This window comes from Monomorium pharaonis, chromosome 5 (genome assembly GCF_013373865.1).
Source record: "Monomorium pharaonis isolate MP-MQ-018 chromosome 5, ASM1337386v2, whole genome shotgun sequence".
Lineage (NCBI taxonomy): Eukaryota > Metazoa > Arthropoda > Insecta > Hymenoptera > Formicidae > Monomorium > Monomorium pharaonis.
In genome coordinates this window covers 2,823,889-2,843,195 of record NC_050471.1, presented here as the reverse complement: position 1 = coordinate 2,843,195, position 19,307 = coordinate 2,823,889, and the positions used below count along the sequence as shown (strand labels likewise).

General features: G+C 31.7%; 3 protein-coding genes across 6 annotated transcripts; 1 reads left to right on the top strand and 2 right to left on the bottom strand.

Moving 5' to 3' along the window:
* Positions 1-598: 598 nt before the first annotated feature.
* On the bottom strand, positions 599-2,384 carry LOC105828236 (protein cornichon homolog 4). Its single transcript, XM_012666480.3, has 4 exons — positions 2,133-2,384; positions 1,601-1,669; positions 1,279-1,532; positions 599-1,203 (listed from the first exon to the last, which is right to left on the bottom strand). The coding sequence occupies exons 1-4, from the start codon at positions 2,211-2,213 to the stop codon at positions 1,137-1,139; spliced, it is 471 nt and encodes a 156-aa protein (XP_012521934.1). The 5' UTR covers positions 2,214-2,384; the 3' UTR covers positions 599-1,136.
* LOC105828242 (putative leucine-rich repeat-containing protein DDB_G0290503) lies at positions 2,376-11,385 on the top strand. Of its 4 annotated transcripts, none has more exons than XM_036287754.1 (12): positions 2,376-2,457; positions 3,003-3,271; positions 3,575-3,663; positions 3,721-3,776; positions 4,531-8,792; positions 8,870-9,162; positions 9,249-9,427; positions 9,493-9,668; positions 10,075-10,161; positions 10,240-10,302; positions 10,664-10,780; positions 10,867-11,385. In XM_036287754.1, the coding sequence occupies exons 2-12, from the start codon at positions 3,239-3,241 to the stop codon at positions 10,936-10,938; spliced, it is 5,427 nt and encodes a 1,808-aa protein (XP_036143647.1). In that variant the 5' UTR covers positions 2,376-2,457; positions 3,003-3,238; the 3' UTR covers positions 10,939-11,385. The 4 variants fall into 4 exon arrangements, with proteins under 4 accessions (XP_036143647.1, XP_036143648.1, XP_012521950.1 ...); XM_036287755.1 differs by having other exon boundaries at positions 2,378-2,457; positions 3,019-3,271; XM_012666496.3 differs by lacking the exon at positions 2,376-2,457 and having other exon boundaries at positions 2,902-3,271; positions 9,514-9,668.
* On the bottom strand, positions 11,245-19,306 carry LOC105828255 (cohesin subunit SA-2). Its single transcript, XM_012666506.3, has 18 exons — positions 19,131-19,306; positions 18,896-19,056; positions 18,629-18,807; positions 18,373-18,546; positions 18,101-18,305; positions 17,684-18,013; positions 16,653-17,601; positions 16,320-16,553; positions 16,051-16,243; positions 15,783-15,969; positions 15,196-15,500; positions 14,910-15,121; positions 14,654-14,820; positions 14,168-14,219; positions 12,286-12,321; positions 11,961-12,128; positions 11,806-11,890; positions 11,245-11,732 (listed from the first exon to the last, which is right to left on the bottom strand). The coding sequence occupies exons 1-18, from the start codon at positions 19,304-19,306 to the stop codon at positions 11,715-11,717; spliced, it is 3,831 nt and encodes a 1,276-aa protein (XP_012521960.1). The 3' UTR covers positions 11,245-11,714.
* Position 19,307: the final 1 nt, after the last annotated feature.

Here is a 19,307-nt window from a genome sequence, read left to right as displayed (position 1 = left end):
CCGATTCTCTTCGATGATCGAGGGTGGGCCCCGGGATTTTTCGGGGAATACGAGATGGAAAAAAAAGTCCATTGCGCGCGCGACGCACGTACAAACACGCGCGCGCACGTCTACAACATGTAGATTACACTTTGAATTTTATCTAAAAATAAGCGCGCGCCCTTCCATGATAAAGGGGGAATGGACTAATCACCTCTACCGCGCCCATTAAATCGATCCAATCTCATCCGACTGCTATTAAACTTGAGTCAACTTGACACGGCAAACACGCGAAATAAAATTGGCGATGACGACGACGTAAGGTCGTAGCCTATGTTCCCGCTTCTCGCGTCTCTGATAGCGCCTTGCGACTCTGGGTTCATTTAGATAGTACAGTCTGTAAAAAGGGTGATGTAATGCGTTCGAGCAATCGTACAGGTCGCAGTTTATCTATAAAAAAAAAAATCAACGCAAATCGTCGCGTTTGAAGAACAAAGTAAAAAAAAAAGAGAAATTTCAACACGCACGATATATCCTTCGAATAAGGAAAATTTTCTCATTCGTGAAAAGCATCCCCGCGCTTTACAATTGATATTGAATAAAATGTAATATTAAAATGTAATATTAAAATATTATGATTGTATTGTTGCCCTTAAATTATACCTGTTATGATACAGACTTTCACATCTCTTACACATCTTTAAGACTAGAAAGATCTTTTACATTCGCTCGTGTCGCGTGAACGCACAAATGGACACGATTTGGTATCGATCCGATTTGGTATACGGTTCCCGTTTATTTCGTTTAGACCTTAGCGTGAGTAATTCGAGGCCTTTAAATTAGAGGAATTATCAAAAGTGTTAAGTGAACGAGAGTGAAAAAAAATATTTGCACAAAATTATGCCGTCTCGAAATAAAGGGGAATCGTAAGTGACAACAGCTATTCGAGAATAGCACGCATGTCCACTTAAATTCTTAAGCAGTGGACACAAAAAAACAAAGAAGTTCATTTCATAAACAATACTTCAAAGAACGTGATGTATAAATATAGAATTAAAATATTCTTATATATCATTAGAATATAAAATAACATAAACATGATATATGTACATATATATTTATATAAAAGGGGTTTCTTTGCCTTAATTTTTCTATATTTATATGGTGTCTATTATGTCATCAGTTCTGTTGACAGGATCTCCCTTGAGCAACGCCACAATCATGCTGAAGAATTAAAAAAATGTATCAGTTTCTTCTCTCTTACACATAAAAATAACTACATATTTGCATGATACCTACCAATAGAGATAAACGAAAAAGATCACAAGGCAATATCCAAGATGAATCATGCAATCACGCATATATCTCTTCAGCTGGCCACGATTGTGAATCTCCGTGGGATCGTAAACCCCCATATTGCCGCTGGGAACGTTAAGGTATTCGTAAAACAACCAAATCATCATTGGTAGATTTACCAACATTAATATCAACTGTCCATGTATCAACAAAAGAAATACTAGAAACGTGTGTGCTATTAACTTCGGCAACACTCCCTGTAACAAAAGTTAATGACATATTTAATATTATATTGGTGTAGCAGAAGATACACCATATATCATACCTTATTTAACTTAGAACAACATTCTTGCGCATTCAAATAATCACACTCGAGATCCGATAGTGTTATAATCTTTACAGCTTGGTCAAGGAAAATAATGATCCATTGTCCATTTCTATCAATGCAGCTTAACTTCAATCTCAATTTAATTTATATCTTTTTTTTCTAGCTCTAAAAATAGAATAAACTATTTTGGTAGTAGAAAAAACAATTTACTGTCAATGTACCATTAATGTCAATTAAATTTTGGAGAATTTTAAAATTCCAATTCCAAGAATTCTAGTACTAAGAATTAGAAAGAGTAAGTCAAAATTAAAATTTGTCTACTCTACTAAAAACGATAATTAGCGTTATCTAGAGTTTCTATTCGATGGCAAAAAGTTTGAAAATGGCGCCACTGCAGAATCGCCAATTCCGGAATAACCTAACCTCCGTTCCGAGGAAAATCCCTCGATAGCGTGTCGAGGCGACAGTTTCACAAGCAGTACGACGGAGCGTCGAAAGAGGGATTGACCGCGTCACGAGAAAAGGATACATAATAAACCAAAAGAAACAGCACGCAGCCTGTGTCAAGCAGCGCGATTGCGAACAGAAGCGGATCCGAGATCAGGCCCATGATGCTGCTTCTGCTTCCGCGCGAGAAGGCGGCCGATCACATGAGACTCGCGGCTGCAGTGGCTGCCACGAAGCAGTTTCTCCAATTCTTCCTCGTAGTTTTCGTCGCGCGAGTATCCGCTTGCCGGTTCTCGGATTTCGGATTCTCGCCGTAAACTTCCGGAAGTTCCGGAATATATCGCCGACAAGGCGACAACGCCGACTATTGAAACGCACAACACTTCACGATGTTGCCAACTGCACTCGTTAGCTAAACGCTCGATCCCCTGCGATTCCCCATGGATGTTTATCATTTACGATCAAAATCCAATTAATAATTAATTACCGGTTGAATTAATCACTAAGTTAATTGAAATTTATTTTAATGATTAGAATTTGGAAAATGGCTACAGTTTGTATGGAATAATTATTTTTTATATGTTGATCACGAAATCATTGGATCATGTTTATGAATTTCCAATAGTTTCCGAGGAAATTTTTTTATTGTCTTTCATTTAAGAATTCAGAAAATGTGCCTAACATATATACATACATACGATATCCAAAATGGAATAACTAATTTGATTTATTAATTCATTAATTTCAAACTGATATATTTTACTCGTTACGTATGAGATATCCAATATCGAGATTGCGTTCCGATATTTACTGTCAGTACTGAAAATCTACAGTATATGTGACGTAAACTATATATAGTTTACGTCACATATACTGTAGATTTTCAGTACTGACAGTAAATATCGGAACGCAGTCCCAATAGAATGAATTTAGATGAATTTTGTGGATGGAGATTGGCCGAATTTTAGATTGCCACACATGGCGCAAGAAAATGTAGGAACATTTGCTTCGACGCGATTGGTCACTCTGCAATGCATCCGTTGTTCGAAAAATCAAACGAATTCAGTGTCGTAATCAATCGGAACTCCGTATGTATACAGTGGACGGAGGACGGAGGGTCCTCTGTAATATTTGGTTTTATAATTCTGTCTTTTAAAATCTGATAAAACAAAGTGATACTCGACAACCATGGAGCTGTGGGAAAAAGTTATCTTGGAATGGGTGAGCAATCTTTTTTTTTTTATGTGTAAACACTTGACGAAAATTATCGCATTATGGAAAAGTTGCTTGAAGATTAATGACAAAGAATGCAAGTAAAAAGATGTAGAAAATGCATTTGTAAAGACGGAACGAATTTGATGTACGATTGTGATTTTTTTTATTAAGTAACGAACGTATCAATTTTTTATAATTCTAGTGTTTTAATATAGCAACAATAATTGTACAGTTTTCTGAAGCTATATGTAATTAGATCTGATATATCTAGTTCAAAGAAAGAAATCTCACAGATATTTAAATTTACAGATCAATTGCTTGAAAGTACAGGAAGAAACAGTAAAAAGTATAACTGAACTACAAGATGGAATATTTTATATCAATTTCCTCAAATTAATGTAAGTATATTCTCAAATTGTATAAAATTATGTTTAAATCAATTATTAATCTTATAGAAAATGGAAGCAGCTGAAAAACTTTAATCAGGAAGATATCACAAAATTTATAGAAGGTGAGTATACAGATTTATATTTTTTGTACTATTTAATTTTCTAAATGTATTATTTTTAAGATTGATGACATATAGAAAAAATGTAAACAGTAAAGAAATCGATAAATTACATTGAGCAGTAAAGCTGCAATATAAGCAGTAGCATATAAAATGTTAATTTCCTTATTGTTTACATTTTTCTATAGGTAATTAGCCTAAATTCTTATACACTTAAAAAAAAGATTACTGAACTGTGAATCAGTGACAATTGAATAGTAACTAATTAAAAAGTTAATAAAATTAAAATTTAGATAAATTATTATTAAATTAACTTTGTTAATTTTAAATGATCTAATTTTTAACTCGTATTTAAACCACAAACTTATTAACTTTTTTTAAGTTAAAAATTTATGTAAAAGAAAATGATAAAAAAATATTTTTATACACAGTTTATTTTGATAATTTATAATTGCTTTCAGCTTTAAATCCAACTTTTAAAAAACTATGATTATTAAATGTAATATAAAAACGTGCTTTCTAAAATTTATTTTGAATTTAATTTAATCTTAATGTAATTCTAAACTAAATTTTTTGTTTATGTACTTTTAACATAATTTAACTTTATAAGTCATATGAGTTTGAACTTATTAAAAAAAATATTAATATACCTCCAATCCTGTGACAGCATAAAGTAGAAATATAACTTAATTTTTTTTTAATTTTAAATTGTATATGACTAAGATAATTAATATATATTTTTATTATCTGTTTACAGAGGAATATCCTACTTTTAAAGTCAATAAGGAAGACAATGCAGAACATATATATATAGCGTCTTTGTTATTGCTGCATTTGTGTCGAGTACCGTTTGAAATACATAATTCTCTGCAATACAACATGTGCGATAACTTGAAAAACGAAATACAAATGAGAGTTAAAGCCTTCCTCGAGAACGTTCTGCCTATTGGCAAGGAAATTACCAAGGAAACTATGAAAGAAGTTATTATGGAAGTAGAGGATACATCAACAACTATAGATAATTATAGAACGCCACCCTCTGAAAACTTTTTCAATTCGCCTTTAACACGATCTGGACGTAGCCAAAGAATTATGATCGAACGAGTTCGAGAGCTAAGAGATTTGAAAAGTAGTTTGGCAATAGAACGATACACTAATGCAGATTTACGAGATGATATATCAAGACAATATGATAAAATAAAGAAGTTAGAGAAGAAGCTTGAAGAAAAATCGGCAAAGATAAAGGAATTGCAAGCGGAACGATTTAAACCAATCACTCCTCAGCCAAGCCGTATAAAAGAAAATTCACAAGAAGATTACTATAAGAGGTATATTAATGACTTGGAAAATCAATTAACTAGACAGCAAGATGAAATTAACAGACTAGAAGCAGAGAAAGATGATGTATCAAAGGAGTTAAGTTGTGTGCGTAGGACAGCTAAACATTATAAGGAAAACTTTACAAATTCTGAACGTTCCTTAGAATCATTATCAAATACAATTGAATTAAAGGATAGAGAATTAATAGAACTCAGAATGTACAATGAAGAATTACGCGCACATATTAAAGAACTAAATAAAAGTGCTAGTCCAGAACAAAGTTTCGAAATTGAAGATGCCTTATTTTCTGCTGCTAAGTCGTTTAATACTAGTGAAGTTTTGAGTTCTGTGATTGATATCCAACTCCAAGAAGCCAAAGAAGAATCCGCTATATTGCATGCTCAAGTTGATTCTTTAAAAGGAAGATTTGATATTCTTACAAAAGATTACAGGGCTGCAATGGATTCTAACAGAAATTTGCAGGAAAAAGTAAAGATACTAGATGGGGTGCAGGCGGAATTAAATCATCTTCGGGACGAATTGAATGAATCAAATACAACTGTTGCGAGTTTACAGGCAGAGAAAATCTCTCTTGTTACTCAAATTGAAGATTTCAAAAGTTCACTTTTATTTAAGGAGCAAAAATTATCTGAAACAGAAGAGTCAAATACTAAACTTAATACGGAACTGAATAACTTAAATCTAGACGTGAAAAATTTGAACGAATTGCTTGAAAATGAAAGAACAAGTTCTTTGAATTTAAATGCTATTCTAGAACAAACAAAATTGCAAATGACAGAACATATTGCAAATTTGAACGAATTGCTTGAAAATGAAAAAACAAATTCTTTGAATTTATATGCTAATCTAGAGCAAACAAAATCGCAAGTGACAGAACATATTGCATGCATACATAAACTTATTGAAGAAAAAGATTCATACAAATGTACTATTGAAGAATGTAGTAAAAGTTTAAAAAATATTTTACATTGTGACAATCCGTTTATACACGTTAATACTGATTTAAATAACTTGACTCTTAATGACCTTACAGAATATATTGAAATAATGTTACACAATTGCAATGCAATGCGCATTTCGTATGAAAATGATATCGGAAAATTAAGAACTACAATAGATGAAATAAATACAAACCTATGTAAACAACAATTAACTATTACATCTCTAGAAGAACAGAATAGGCAGAATCTTATGAAGTTAACTAACATCGAGGAAGAGAAAAAGCAAAAGGATTTATTATTGAATGAACAGAAGGAAATTATCCATACACATTCACAAGAAATCAAAATTCTAAAAGAAGTTAGAAATGAGAAACTCATTTTAGAACAAAATGTACATGAACTGACAAATAAGTTGACAACTCAAGAATTTTTATTGAAGTGTATTATAACACAGTTAGAGAACTTACGAAACATAGATAAAGATCTCAAACTAATGAAAGAAGAAACTCATCAAAACTTTAATGAATATAAAAACAATGTTGAACTAACGTTTGAAAAGTTGCAACAAGGATATTGTGTAATGCATCACAAATATTATGAAGTACAACAAGAAAAAGAGAAATTAGAGTATAATTTTAATTCTAAAAAGGAAGAATTGTCAAAAATTCAAGTGATAAATACTACATTGCAGCAAAATTTATTAGAAAGCAAAGAAAAGATAAGCACTTTGGAAGAGAAGAAAAGAATTCTTTTTGATGAATTAAATGATTTAAAACGCAATGTACAAGAATTAAAAGATATAAATCAAACGTTAGAAGAACAATATGCAGCAATGAAAATTGAAAAAGATTATAAGCTGGAAAGTCTCAAGTCAGATAATGCTAAAATATTACTAGAGTTAAAAGATAGCACTGATAAGCTCAATTTATTACATCGAGAAATGAGTGATACAATGACGCAGATAGAATTAAAAGAAACACAAGTTAACGATTTACTTTTGAATGTTTCAACCTTAAAAACAGAGAAGAATGATTTAATGCGTTCTCACGAGGAACTACTTGAAACCAAAGAGAAAGAATTAGTAATGAAAGAAAAGGCATTATTGACATTACAGACTAAAATAGAAAAGCTGGCGAGTGAAGCAAACATCACCGAGAAGAAGATGAAAGAAATAATTATCAATCTTCAAGAAGTAAGATCTAGTCAAGATGCTGTCTTGGCAACTCAAGAAACAGCTCTGAAAGAGAAGTGTCTGTACATAGAGGAACTTCAAGAACAGTTTGATAATTCCAAAGAGATCCTGAATAAAGAACTTGAATCTGCAAAATCATCATTGCATGAAAATCAAGCAAAATTCTTCGATCTAGAAAATCAGCTTAATAATCAAAACAAAACTATAGCAGAATTGCAAGACATGCTCAAAACAGTGAATGCAGAGCTTGAAGCAAGTAAAGAATATTGCAAACATATGGATGCAAACCAAGCAGAAATTGTGAAGTTGTGTCAAGAGTTGGAGAATCCGACAAAAAATTTGAATTCTACGATAACAGATATGTGTTCAGATTTTAATTTGCATGATGTAACACAAAACGAGTGTATAAATATAGAGGATAAATACAAGTGCATTAATACCTACAATAATGCAAATATTTTGAATATTATTAAGATGACTCTTGATGAATTGCACAAATCTCAGAAAATTATTTCACATTTATCTTGTACAAATGCTGAATTGAACAAGATTTTGGTAAAACAAGAAGAAGAACTTATAGAAAACAGTGTAAAAAATCGTGAAGAAGTCTGTAGTCTTAAGAATAAAATACGAGAATTGGAAATAATAGCACAAAAACGGAATAATTATCTGAAAAGTCTTATAAAAAATAAAGAATCTTTAAAGGCTTCTTTACAGAAAGTTTTCGTGACACAGAATGATTTAGATGTTATTTTAACATCGTCCAAACAAAAGTGGAATGAAATACTGACGAAATTTCAAGATATTTTTCATACTGACTTTGTTTGCGATGAATTTAAACAATTGCAAATTAAAAAGGCAAACCTCGAAAATACATTCTTGAAGTGTCAAGTTGATTATTCAGAGAACATCAAATCTATATCTGATATTTTATGGGAAAAGTTCTTGTGGACAGAACAAAAATTACACGATACTTATTTATGTTCAGCGCATGAAAAAGAGTGTTTAGATATATTAACAAGTATAGAAGAAGATCAATTTTGTAATGAAAAAGCAAGAATTGATATCAAACTAGAAAAATTTAAGGCATTACAAACTGATTTAATGAAGTCTGATGAAGAAGTAGAATCTTTCACTACTTTAGCCACTTTTTGCGATAATAATTTAAAATCTGGTGAAATCAAGAGTCAAGTAGAGATAGAAAAGAAACTACAAAGTCAAATTAATCAGCTGACAAAGGAAAAGAAAGATCTTAAAACTAAAATGGACACTATGCGCTTGAGGAATGTGAAATTAGAGAAAAACATTGATGATCTTCGAACAGAAATCAAGAAATTAAAATCGTCAACAGAAGCTAACTTAATCTCTGAGGAATCTGAAGTGCAATCTTTAAAAGAAGAGTTAGAGCATTTGAAAAACCAGAATCAACAGCTACATAAAGAGCAAGATGAGTTAAACAAGATGGCAAAGCAAAAATTTGAAAGCCAGTTAAAAGAGATTCATGTTACATATGAACAAAAACTAGAAGATATGAAACAACAAGTGGTAAGTAAAAAAGTATATTTAAAAAAATTTTAAGATCTGTGTTTCTTATAAACAAAAACATTAATTTAAATTTATAGAAAACAGCCTATAATGAGCAAATAACGAAGCTAAACAAGGATCAAGAAAAGATTGTGCAAGATAAATTGCAGAATCAAATGGAAATAATGTGCCAGAGACAGAGAGAAGAACTTGACAAATACAAAGCACACATTGGTGGATTAAGTGCGCAACTTTGGAGTGTTGGAGAAAAACTTCTAAGCGAGCAACAACAGAAGCAAGACGCATTACAGTGTTTAAAAGAACTACAAATTAAAATAAAAGAATTACAAGCGGATGAACCATTAGCCACAATTTCGCGTAAGACTTGCAGGCAAGCATAACTGTATCTTTTTTACAAATAGGGAATATATTATAAAAAATACATGGTTAATTTAATGATTAATTAATTTATTATAGAATGGAGGAGCAAGAAATATTACCTGAAAACACACAACAAATACATAAAACACATAAAGTAACAACACTTATAACTGAAGAAACACTCGAAAGGAGGCACAGTATTAGAAGCATGCAAGCAATGGGTGATGTATTCAAAACGGAGGATGAGGAAGAAATTTTTGACAACGTTTATTTAGGTATATTTTACGTATTACAGATGCTATGCTTACACATAAAAATATAAATTTTTTTTCTTTCATAGAGACATTTTTTTTTATTCCAGCTGATATGAAAAGAGGTAATTTCGGGACTGTCACAGATGTCAACCGTTTGTCCGTTTTACGAATGAGAAATTCTCTTTGTAAGCCTCATCTAAAATCATCTTATCCGACAGAAATACAATTCTTGCCTCCAACGTTAACTGAGGAAGAGATTAAAGTAAGTTTCTTAATATATATTTTCAGTTCTTGTAGCCTTTAGTCAGAAGTGTATGGTGATTCTTCTGTGTACTTCTATAGTATGCACTTTTTATAACTTGTATATGGGATCTATACAGTTTAACTTCCTGATATATAAACCAGTATTCAAATAGTCGACTTTTATTTAAAATATTTTTGGCTTGATTGCTCTAATTTCTTGGTAAATTTGCCTATCAGATAAAAATGTGTCTATCTTTATCTTTCTTTATAAATAAAGACAGAGATAATAGGTATCTCAGGTAAAGCTTCTCCATAAATTGAAACAATGAACCCTTAGAAAGATATTTTAAATAAATGTATATTTTATTTCGAGTAATGTTATTTACATTTTCACTCATTTATATACATTACATATATTCTTATAGACAGGCTCCCCAGAAGAGAATTTTAATGATAGCCTTAGCCAAAGTCTTCTACCAGAACAAAAAGCTAGGAAAAAAGATAGATCTCAGGTAAGCATCAAATTATGTTTCTATCATTTTATGTAATCATCTCTTAGTATTTGTGATGATTTTTATATTTATTATTAGATATCTTATAAAAAGCCTGGTCCTCCAACACCAAGTAAAAATGGAGGGAGATTATCACTACAGGTATTTGCACATTCTCATGTGTTCTTAGGTCACTGCACTAGTCGCTAAATAATTTTTAGTAAAAAAATGACTTAAAGAAAAATATTACAATACGTTGCAAATTAACATTTTTTTTGATTTAATTTTTACATAGATTGAAATTTTTTTACTTAAAGTGTAAAATATAATTAAATTCATTTGCCTATTAACTAGTTCTAATTTCTTATTTGTTTATTGACTAGTACAATAATTCTATTTGTATATTGAGTATATCGCAAAAAATTCGTCGAAATTAGAAAAAATATCTAAAGCTTTTACAATATTTTTATACATAGTCATATCATTAAAATCATTACTGAAAATTTCTTTTAATATTTAATAGGGTAGTGAATTAAGAAGCCCAAGTTCCCGTGTATTGAGAGAACGAAATGTGGATAGAAAGACAACAACCACTCCTCATTCGTTGAAGAATATATTTTCGCTGAAACGGCAAGACGAAGTGAGTACAAAAAAGAAGTATAAATAATTTTATTTTGAATCAATTAATCAATTCATCAATTAATATGTTAAATATATTTTTAACAGAACGCAACTGGCACGCCAAAACGCAGACTCAGTAGTCTTTTTCGCAAACCTCGTTTACAATCGGATCGATGAATAAATACTATGATCATACTATTACGTATAAAAAATAACAATATGTTAGCATAACAGCAAAATTAAGAGCTCGCAATAGTTACACCACAAATTATATTAATTTATATAAATATTGCAGATGTGTCACGTAGAGTATATATAAAGTAAGAAATTATAATTTGTAATTTATAATTTGTAATTTTACTACATAACTTTTTATTTTTATTATGTGACCCGACATTATTCTGCATTGGAAGATTGAGAATTATTGTAACTTTTTGCAATAATGTGTAAATAGAATGTGTTACATAAATAATTAACATTTTATAAATTTATATGAAATATTTAATTGTATAAAACATTATCACAAAATGTACAGGAAAAATGAGATGTAATTATATATTATAAAAGTATAGCTATTTGTCACGTCTCTACAATGCCTTCACACAAATAAAACTACTTATAATACATTGTATCTATTTATTTAAAGAAGTTATTAAATAGTTGATAGAGAAATATAATTCTTTTTTGTGCTCATTTTTTTATAAAAATGGAATACATATATCTCATGTTATTCATAATGTATAATAAACTCCAAATAATAAAAAATTTCTCTTACATCACTGTAATATGTTATCTACCAAAACATATACTACTAATACTACTCATGTAGAGTCTTGAAAACTATTTATCCACATGCTTTTATTTTTCAAATAGCACAGTTGCTTTAAATACATATCACAATCCAATCATTCAAATTTAAGAATATAAGAGAGGTTTTTAAGAAATGGTGTCTTCTATTCGGAATCAGATTCCTGCAATTAATTTGATATCATGTAATTCGTGGCATTAGATTTACTGACATTGTCATGTATTGTTTAAACTTACCATATATTGCCCCTCAACATATCTTCCTGAGTTTCTAGAGGTTCTTCGCAACTCCCTGTGCTCTACATGTTCTTGATTTCGTCGTCTATCATAAAATTATGTTCTATTTATTGTGTAATCTCAAAATAGATAGAACATGACAGAACACTACTTACGATCTAGATTGGATCTGTAATGTTTTGAGTCTGTTATCAATATCTTGCGAAGGACTCGTTGAAGTATCTTCTATGGTTGCTGTAGGAGATGTTTGCGCAGTGTCATTGTTTTCATAAAAAGTATTTGTTCTGGGTCCGCGTGTTATCACTACTTTATTAACTGGTAATCTAGAAAAATAAAATTAGTTTACCAGCGTTTTTCAGACAACTGTATTTTATAATTTAAAAATAATCTGCATTTCAAATACATCGTTGCTATTACTCTTTGCATATTCTTACTAGTCTATATTTAGTTTAATGAAAATATGAAAAATAGATCACTCACTGATTCTTTCGTGGACCACGCTTTTTCTTCTGTTTGCTGAAATAAAAATGCATGTTTACAGGTGGAAGTGCAATTATTTTAATCATTTGAGATAAAGGGACAAAAATATCAATTATGAAAATTTGTTACATGCTTACATATGATTAATTAGGTAATCTATACATATGTATACACATGCTTAAAGTTTTTAATATTATTTCTTGATAGATAAAATATTTTTAAATTTTGAAGTGTGACAATATTAAGAGATGATATAGGTGAATAATGATAATATTTGTGAAATAATGGAATAGAGAACGGCGTGTTGTGAAAAAAGGAACATGGACATCATCAATGTTAGGAAATACGAAGTACACGCAAATAATTTTTTATTTTACTATATATATTAATAATTAATTAAATGTATTTTTTGTGCCTTTTAATGGCTCTTTAATGGTTAATTTTGATAAAGTAGGAGTTAGGAGTGCTGGGAATAGAAGGTCTAATTTTTTTTTAAGTAATATTTATTCATGTCTATCATCAATTTGTATTATTAATATATAAATAAAATACAAGTTTTTCAACCTTATTTGATTTTAATCTCGATAAAATACACATCGTTCTCTATGTACTATGTTTTTCAATTATTTCAAAAAATATGATACGACAATATTATATATTCTTTAATAATTTCTTATTCTAGTTCAGAAATAATTCGTTAAAATAGGCACGAAGTATAATAGATTACATCGAGAATATCATGTACAATTTTTGTCCCTTACATATATGTATTTTTAAATATTTATAATTGATATTTATCTGAAAATATATATTGAATTCTTATAATGATCAGGCCGCCTATTACAAGCGATTAGAATTACTACTCATGCAAACATATGTATATGTATATAAAAAATATTTTGTTTAACCCTTTGAGTACTGTTTATTACACATATGCGCTCAGAAGAAGAAATTCGTTTTGATTTATGAGTATACTCATTCAGAGTAAGAAAAACTACCATTTTTGATCCAATCACAATGTTTCTTTATTATGTTATCCTGTACTGAAAGGGTTAAAACATAATGATTTAAAAAGTAACAATAGATATTTATAAATTAAGCATAAGCATGCAGTTATACTGCACGAAGTGAGATTTAAACATTTTTTTACAAAAATATAGCTTATGACTGCGTTCAGAAGACACACAATGATTGCGCAACGGTTGAGTATATCTTTAATGAAGTTGATTCTTGCTTTAAAATTTTTGCTGCATTTGCGTAGAAACTAATAAAAAAATCATTGAGCTGCTTCTCCGCTGAACGCAGCCTATAATTCAATAGTACTCTTTCATATATACTCTCTCATCAGTGCTTCAATTTTGAACATTGTATCATAATTGTAATATTAGGTACTTTAATGTTTAAATAATTATTAAATTTCACATTTGTACAATTGTTTCACATCTTATGTGATATACTGAAATTTCATGAATATATCATACATTAGCATTAATAAAGCAATGATGAAAAAATGGCAGTAAATAAAAAATATTAGTAATGGAATCACTACAATTTCTACAGATCTACATTTTGCAAGCAACATTAATGTCTTGTAGCAGTAATAAAAGAAGCACATTAGCATGTGCATAGAATGTATCTGCGATCCCAATTTTACATCACAAACAATACGTCTCTATGGTAGTTCGCATTGCAAAAGCTAATAAAGACAAAGCATTTAGTTCTTATTGCATTTTGCAATGATAATCGAGCGCTATTAGATCATTGCCAATTTTTTCCGTGTTATTGAATAATTACACGTAATAGTTACTTGCAACTATAATTAATACCATACTAACAAAAAAGAATATTATATTAGCTTCTCTATTCGGGACATCCAACTCACCCAGCAAGTTCGTGATCAGAACCTTCATCAGGTTCATCAGCATCCTCTTCTTCTGCAAAAGGAAATATCATTAGATGACAAAGAGACTTAATATTCTTACACATACACACACGATATAACTTTTTAAATTACAATTATAAACACATTTTGCGTCTGTTCCAATCAAAATCTGAATACGATTCTATAGGATGCGTTCGGGGAGACACTATTAGCGTTACCAGCATCAGTCCATCTTTATTACTCATTAAAAGTAGAACAAGAATAAACTGATGCTGATAGCGCTAATAGCGTCTCCTCGAACACACCCATAGTATATATTAAAGATTTTGGCTTCGTATATTGCAATAACAAGAAAATATGAACACACTTCTACATAAAAAATTACGATGTTTCAATTTTCTGTCCAATTTAATTAATTTGGGAAAACGGAATCACATTTCATACAAGTTTTTTAAGGTAGCTCTAGAGCGAGTAGAAATCGTTTACCTGCTAAATGATCTTTCTTGCGTCTTGTATAAGCTCGTTTACTTGTAACCGGAACTTGATCAGTTTCACCATGTAATAAGCTATTTCTATACAACAGTAAAGGCTGCCAATCCTCTCCTCGTGAAGACGGCATTCCAGCTTGTAATCGTCTATCCAGAAAGTTGAGCCTGTAATAAGATATATTATAATAAAAAATGTGTGTAAGCTTGGAGAAAAATACTGGAAGAAATAAGGATTTAATGTATACTATACTTACACTACACGTTTATCCTGTTTGAGAAGTTTATTCGTAAATTCCGACAGTATCTCGAGGAACGGTAAATTCGGAGGCGGACCTGTAGGATCCTGTTCAACTCCGTCTGGAGGAGTAATGACGAATAATACTCCTGCACGATGTAAGGCTGTAATCGCTTCACGATTTTTCACGGCGTCTAAACCAAAAGATAAAGCAAACCGCTTTGCAAGTTCCTAGAAATAATTTAAAGTTTTAACAAATTTTATTTTATTGCATTAAAATTGCAAAACAATATATATCTGTATACCTTAATCGCAGTGAATTCTTCACTGTTTCTGTTTACTTTGCCTTTTTCAGCCATTATCTCATTATACAAAATATTTAAACTTTGCTGCATTGTTAGTGCACAATTCGTTTTGTTAATGTCTCTCGCTTTCCCTAACGTGGTTTTAATAATATCGCCATAATCATTATAATACTTGACATAATGCTTAAAAACATCCGCCGCCGCTTTTGTCGGAATCATGTTGTATACGATTAATTTGCAATAACCAGCCAAGAAATTTCTTCGTTTATGCAACTCTTCGATTTTAGAGTGCTCATCATGTTCATCTACAAGATAAATTCATATTATATATGTTTCAATAAATTGCAATAAATTCGATATGTATTAGCTATTTATCCGAGGTGCTGAATAACCTAGTGACAAAACAATTGCCTATCAAGTAAAAGATTCAAGTTCAATTCTCGGTCTTGCCACCTCGTGTACAAAATAAAAGGAATATATTTCATTTCGTGAAACAAATAAAAATTAAAACAAATCTCGTAAGAAATAATAGAAGAAATTTGCATAAATAAATCACGAGGCAAGTATATAAATAAAAATATACTTACCATCTTCTTCTTCAAAGAAAACATACTCTTGGATGAATCTGTTGAGCATGTTCTGCATTGCTTGGTCTGGTTCGTATACTAACTGATGCATTAAGGGATTAGGATGGGTAGTCAATTGATTACAAAACACTACCAACAAATCGCATATTGTATTATATGCAACTTCCCTTAATATTGCCGACGATGGCTGTTACATAAAAAATAAGTATCGTTTACTTAAAACTTTAAAATAACTTTGTTTTCAAATTTGGGTAAAAATTATAATTACCGTGCCACTACTATCGCCACTGACAAAATGGCGCATTGAACCCATAAAGGCATGCAGTCGTTCCTTTAATTGTCGGCATTCGTCTTCGCCACGACTGCCCGAGTCAACTGCTTCCATCAGATGATTTTCACCCCATAAAATGGCAAAGAAGCATGCAGTTATGCAGTACTTAACTGCCTTGTCTGGTAAGCGTCTGTATATAGATATTTCAATTTTTTACAATGTCTAAAAATATTTTGTGTAATTATTACAAGTATATGAAAAAGTACTTTGAAGGATCCTTCGCATCCTCAATATCCTTGTATAACGAATCCCATATGCTCCAAGGATTCATGTTGTGACAGGAATAAAAAATGGAAACTTTTTTGAGTGATTGGACAACGTTAAATATTTCATCTTCATCTGGCTCCTCATTTCCCTCAATCAAATTTCTATATTCGTCAATCGATTCTTTATATTTATTTACAATAGAATCAATTAAAGTTGAACGAGCGACGTCACATCTATAACAAAATAATTTAAAGATTGTGTGTGTGTGTGTGTGTGTGTGTGTGTACACATACATATTTTAAACAAATATTTAATTTGAGAAATATGCGTACCTAGTAAAGATAGCATGGCCGTCCACACACATATGTTCTAAAGTTTTAGCCGCCGTATCTAGAACTTCAGTATCATGCATTTTTTCTACAATTGCATGAATTTTACTTAATAGAGAATCTAAATTCATCTCTTGTCTAGATTTTGTGTAAATATCTAAATCGAAATATTGTGGGATTGCGAGGAGATTCGCCAATTTTTCAGGATCCGCTCTGTACTTATCGAGCAACAGTGGTAACATTTGAATAAAATGTTCCGTCAATTTTTGTTTATCGTCTTGAACTTGCTTAACTTCTTTCACCGACAAGATTTTTCGAGTAGGTCCACGGCCTACTGGTGCTTCACCCGTAGCGGCTTGTTTTATGCAACACACCATCAATTCAATGAGAGACGTTTCCTTTTGATTGTCCAACGCTTCCTCATCAGGACCAGCCTCCTCCAACAAGAGATCCGTCATACATTCCCAATCCTTCATCATTTGATTAGTTTCGATCAAAGAATCAACTAAATATGCTCCATGCTCGTGCAGTTCGGATTCAATAAAGAACAGAACGAGATCGCGTATAAGTGGCGTGTTCGGTAATCGTTTCTTGCCGCGTCTAGTTTTAACACCTGCCGTGGCTTCGTCGTCGGGACGAAATAAACGTTCGTTCAAAAATTCACCGGCTGCTTGTGCGACCGCACGATGTGAGGAATAAACGAGCTCATACACGTGTTCACAGTCTTTATCGGAAAGGATCTCTCTGTGATGTTTCAAGATTGAAATAACCAGTTTTACAGCTTGTACTGCCACATCATATTCTTTGTCCAACGTCATCGCGACGATTCTATCTTTGAACTTGCTTGTAAACAATTCGAGCTTTGTTTTTAGCTCCTCCGAGGCATACAACGGTTGTAATGCCTGTAAGCACTTGAGCCTAACTTCTCCAACTTTATCATGTAAAGTCCAGCCTGCAAAATTTATATTAAACATGAAGATACATTTAACATAGTTTCAATATTAATAAATAAAAATAATACAAATGTTCGGTACCAATATATTTCAGATAGGAATCATCTAAGAAATTTTGATGGAATTTCTTCATCCAAACTCCAATCTCTGCCATACAAATCGCACGTATTTCCGGTAAGGTGTCTCTATATCTGTGAACAAAAACGGATTTGAACATGTACGTAAGCATGTTCTTTATCTCGTCCATGTTCTCTTCTAATTCCTTTCGCTTTGCCATCAAAGATTCCAATCTGTCCGCTGCTCTTTTTTCCCGAGCCTTTTGCCTTTCTGCCTCGTATTGCCGTTGTGTATTGTCCAAATTTATAGATACAGTCAAAGCAACATCTACCAAAGCAGTCATTAATTTCATGGCTATAAATAAAATTATTGTGTTAATGTATATGTTCAGTTCATAGTAAAATCTGTATAACTTCAATGTCTCAATTTATTGAAATTTACCAGCGAGCGTCGCAGTATGTCTAAACGCTCTCACTTGAGAATCTGATAGTCCAGTCAATAAGGAAATGACATTATCCATTAAAAATTGATCGTAAATAATCGAATATTGACATTGCCGGACAAGAATTTGAACAAATTCGCAAAAATTTGCGCGGAACTTCTTCCACTGTTGTCCTGTCATTATCAATGGATATTCACCACTTTCCTATATAATAAAATTGTGTAATAAATATTATAAAGTTATAAATCAAGTTATAATCTAAGAACCATACTTCGTCAAATTCCTCAGTCATCTTGCGAATAATCGCCACATGTTCCATAGTCTGTTGCATCTCGGAAGTGATACGACCTTTGCAGCCACTTGCATTAATAAAAAACTGCATCAACATAAGCAGGGCGTTTTCCCTATTACTTTTGTACTTTTCTATCCAATCGTCGACGATAGTCTGTCAAATAATATTTGCATAATTTTAATACACAATTCTGCTTCTTTGTACTCATTGATAACTTATAAATAAATCAGCTTACAGTAAGTGATGAACGATTATTTCTAATGACATAATAAAGACTAGCTTCATCTTCTAAACTATGTGAATGATGTGCTCGTTTGTTACGTCCTCGTCCACCGCCACCTCTGCCTCTGCTGCTGGACGATGGAACGTAATCCGTATCAATTTCTTTGTACTTGGGTTGCTGAACCACTCCTCCTTAAAAGTCAAAGATTATAATTTCATTTATTAAATATTACAAGTGCATAAGATGGAATTCTTTTATAAATATAGATGCAAATTATACCACGCATTCTGGCACGAGTGTTCCTCGTGATCCTCATGTTAGACGCTGGTGTCGCAGGAGCCTCGAATTGCGTTTGATTATCAAAGTTCCCTGTTTGTTCCTGGTATTGCTGTTGGGACGTACCTGGCGAACTATAGCTCTCAGAGGAGTAATGCTCTGGACTGTTGATATAAGTGTTACAATTAAATCCAAGATTCAATGACTTTCACAATAATAATGCTAATTGGACACTTACGTGGGATTATGCAGCGGAGTCTGAGACGCCTGATACGGGGTGTATGCATTGTAAGAGTCATTCGCGTCCCCGCCGGAATTGTCATTCATCGGCGTCATCGGCGTCATCGGCGTCTCGTACTCCGGCGGCACCGGATCGTCCATGCGGATCCGCTTGCCACCCCTTCTGTGCATCATC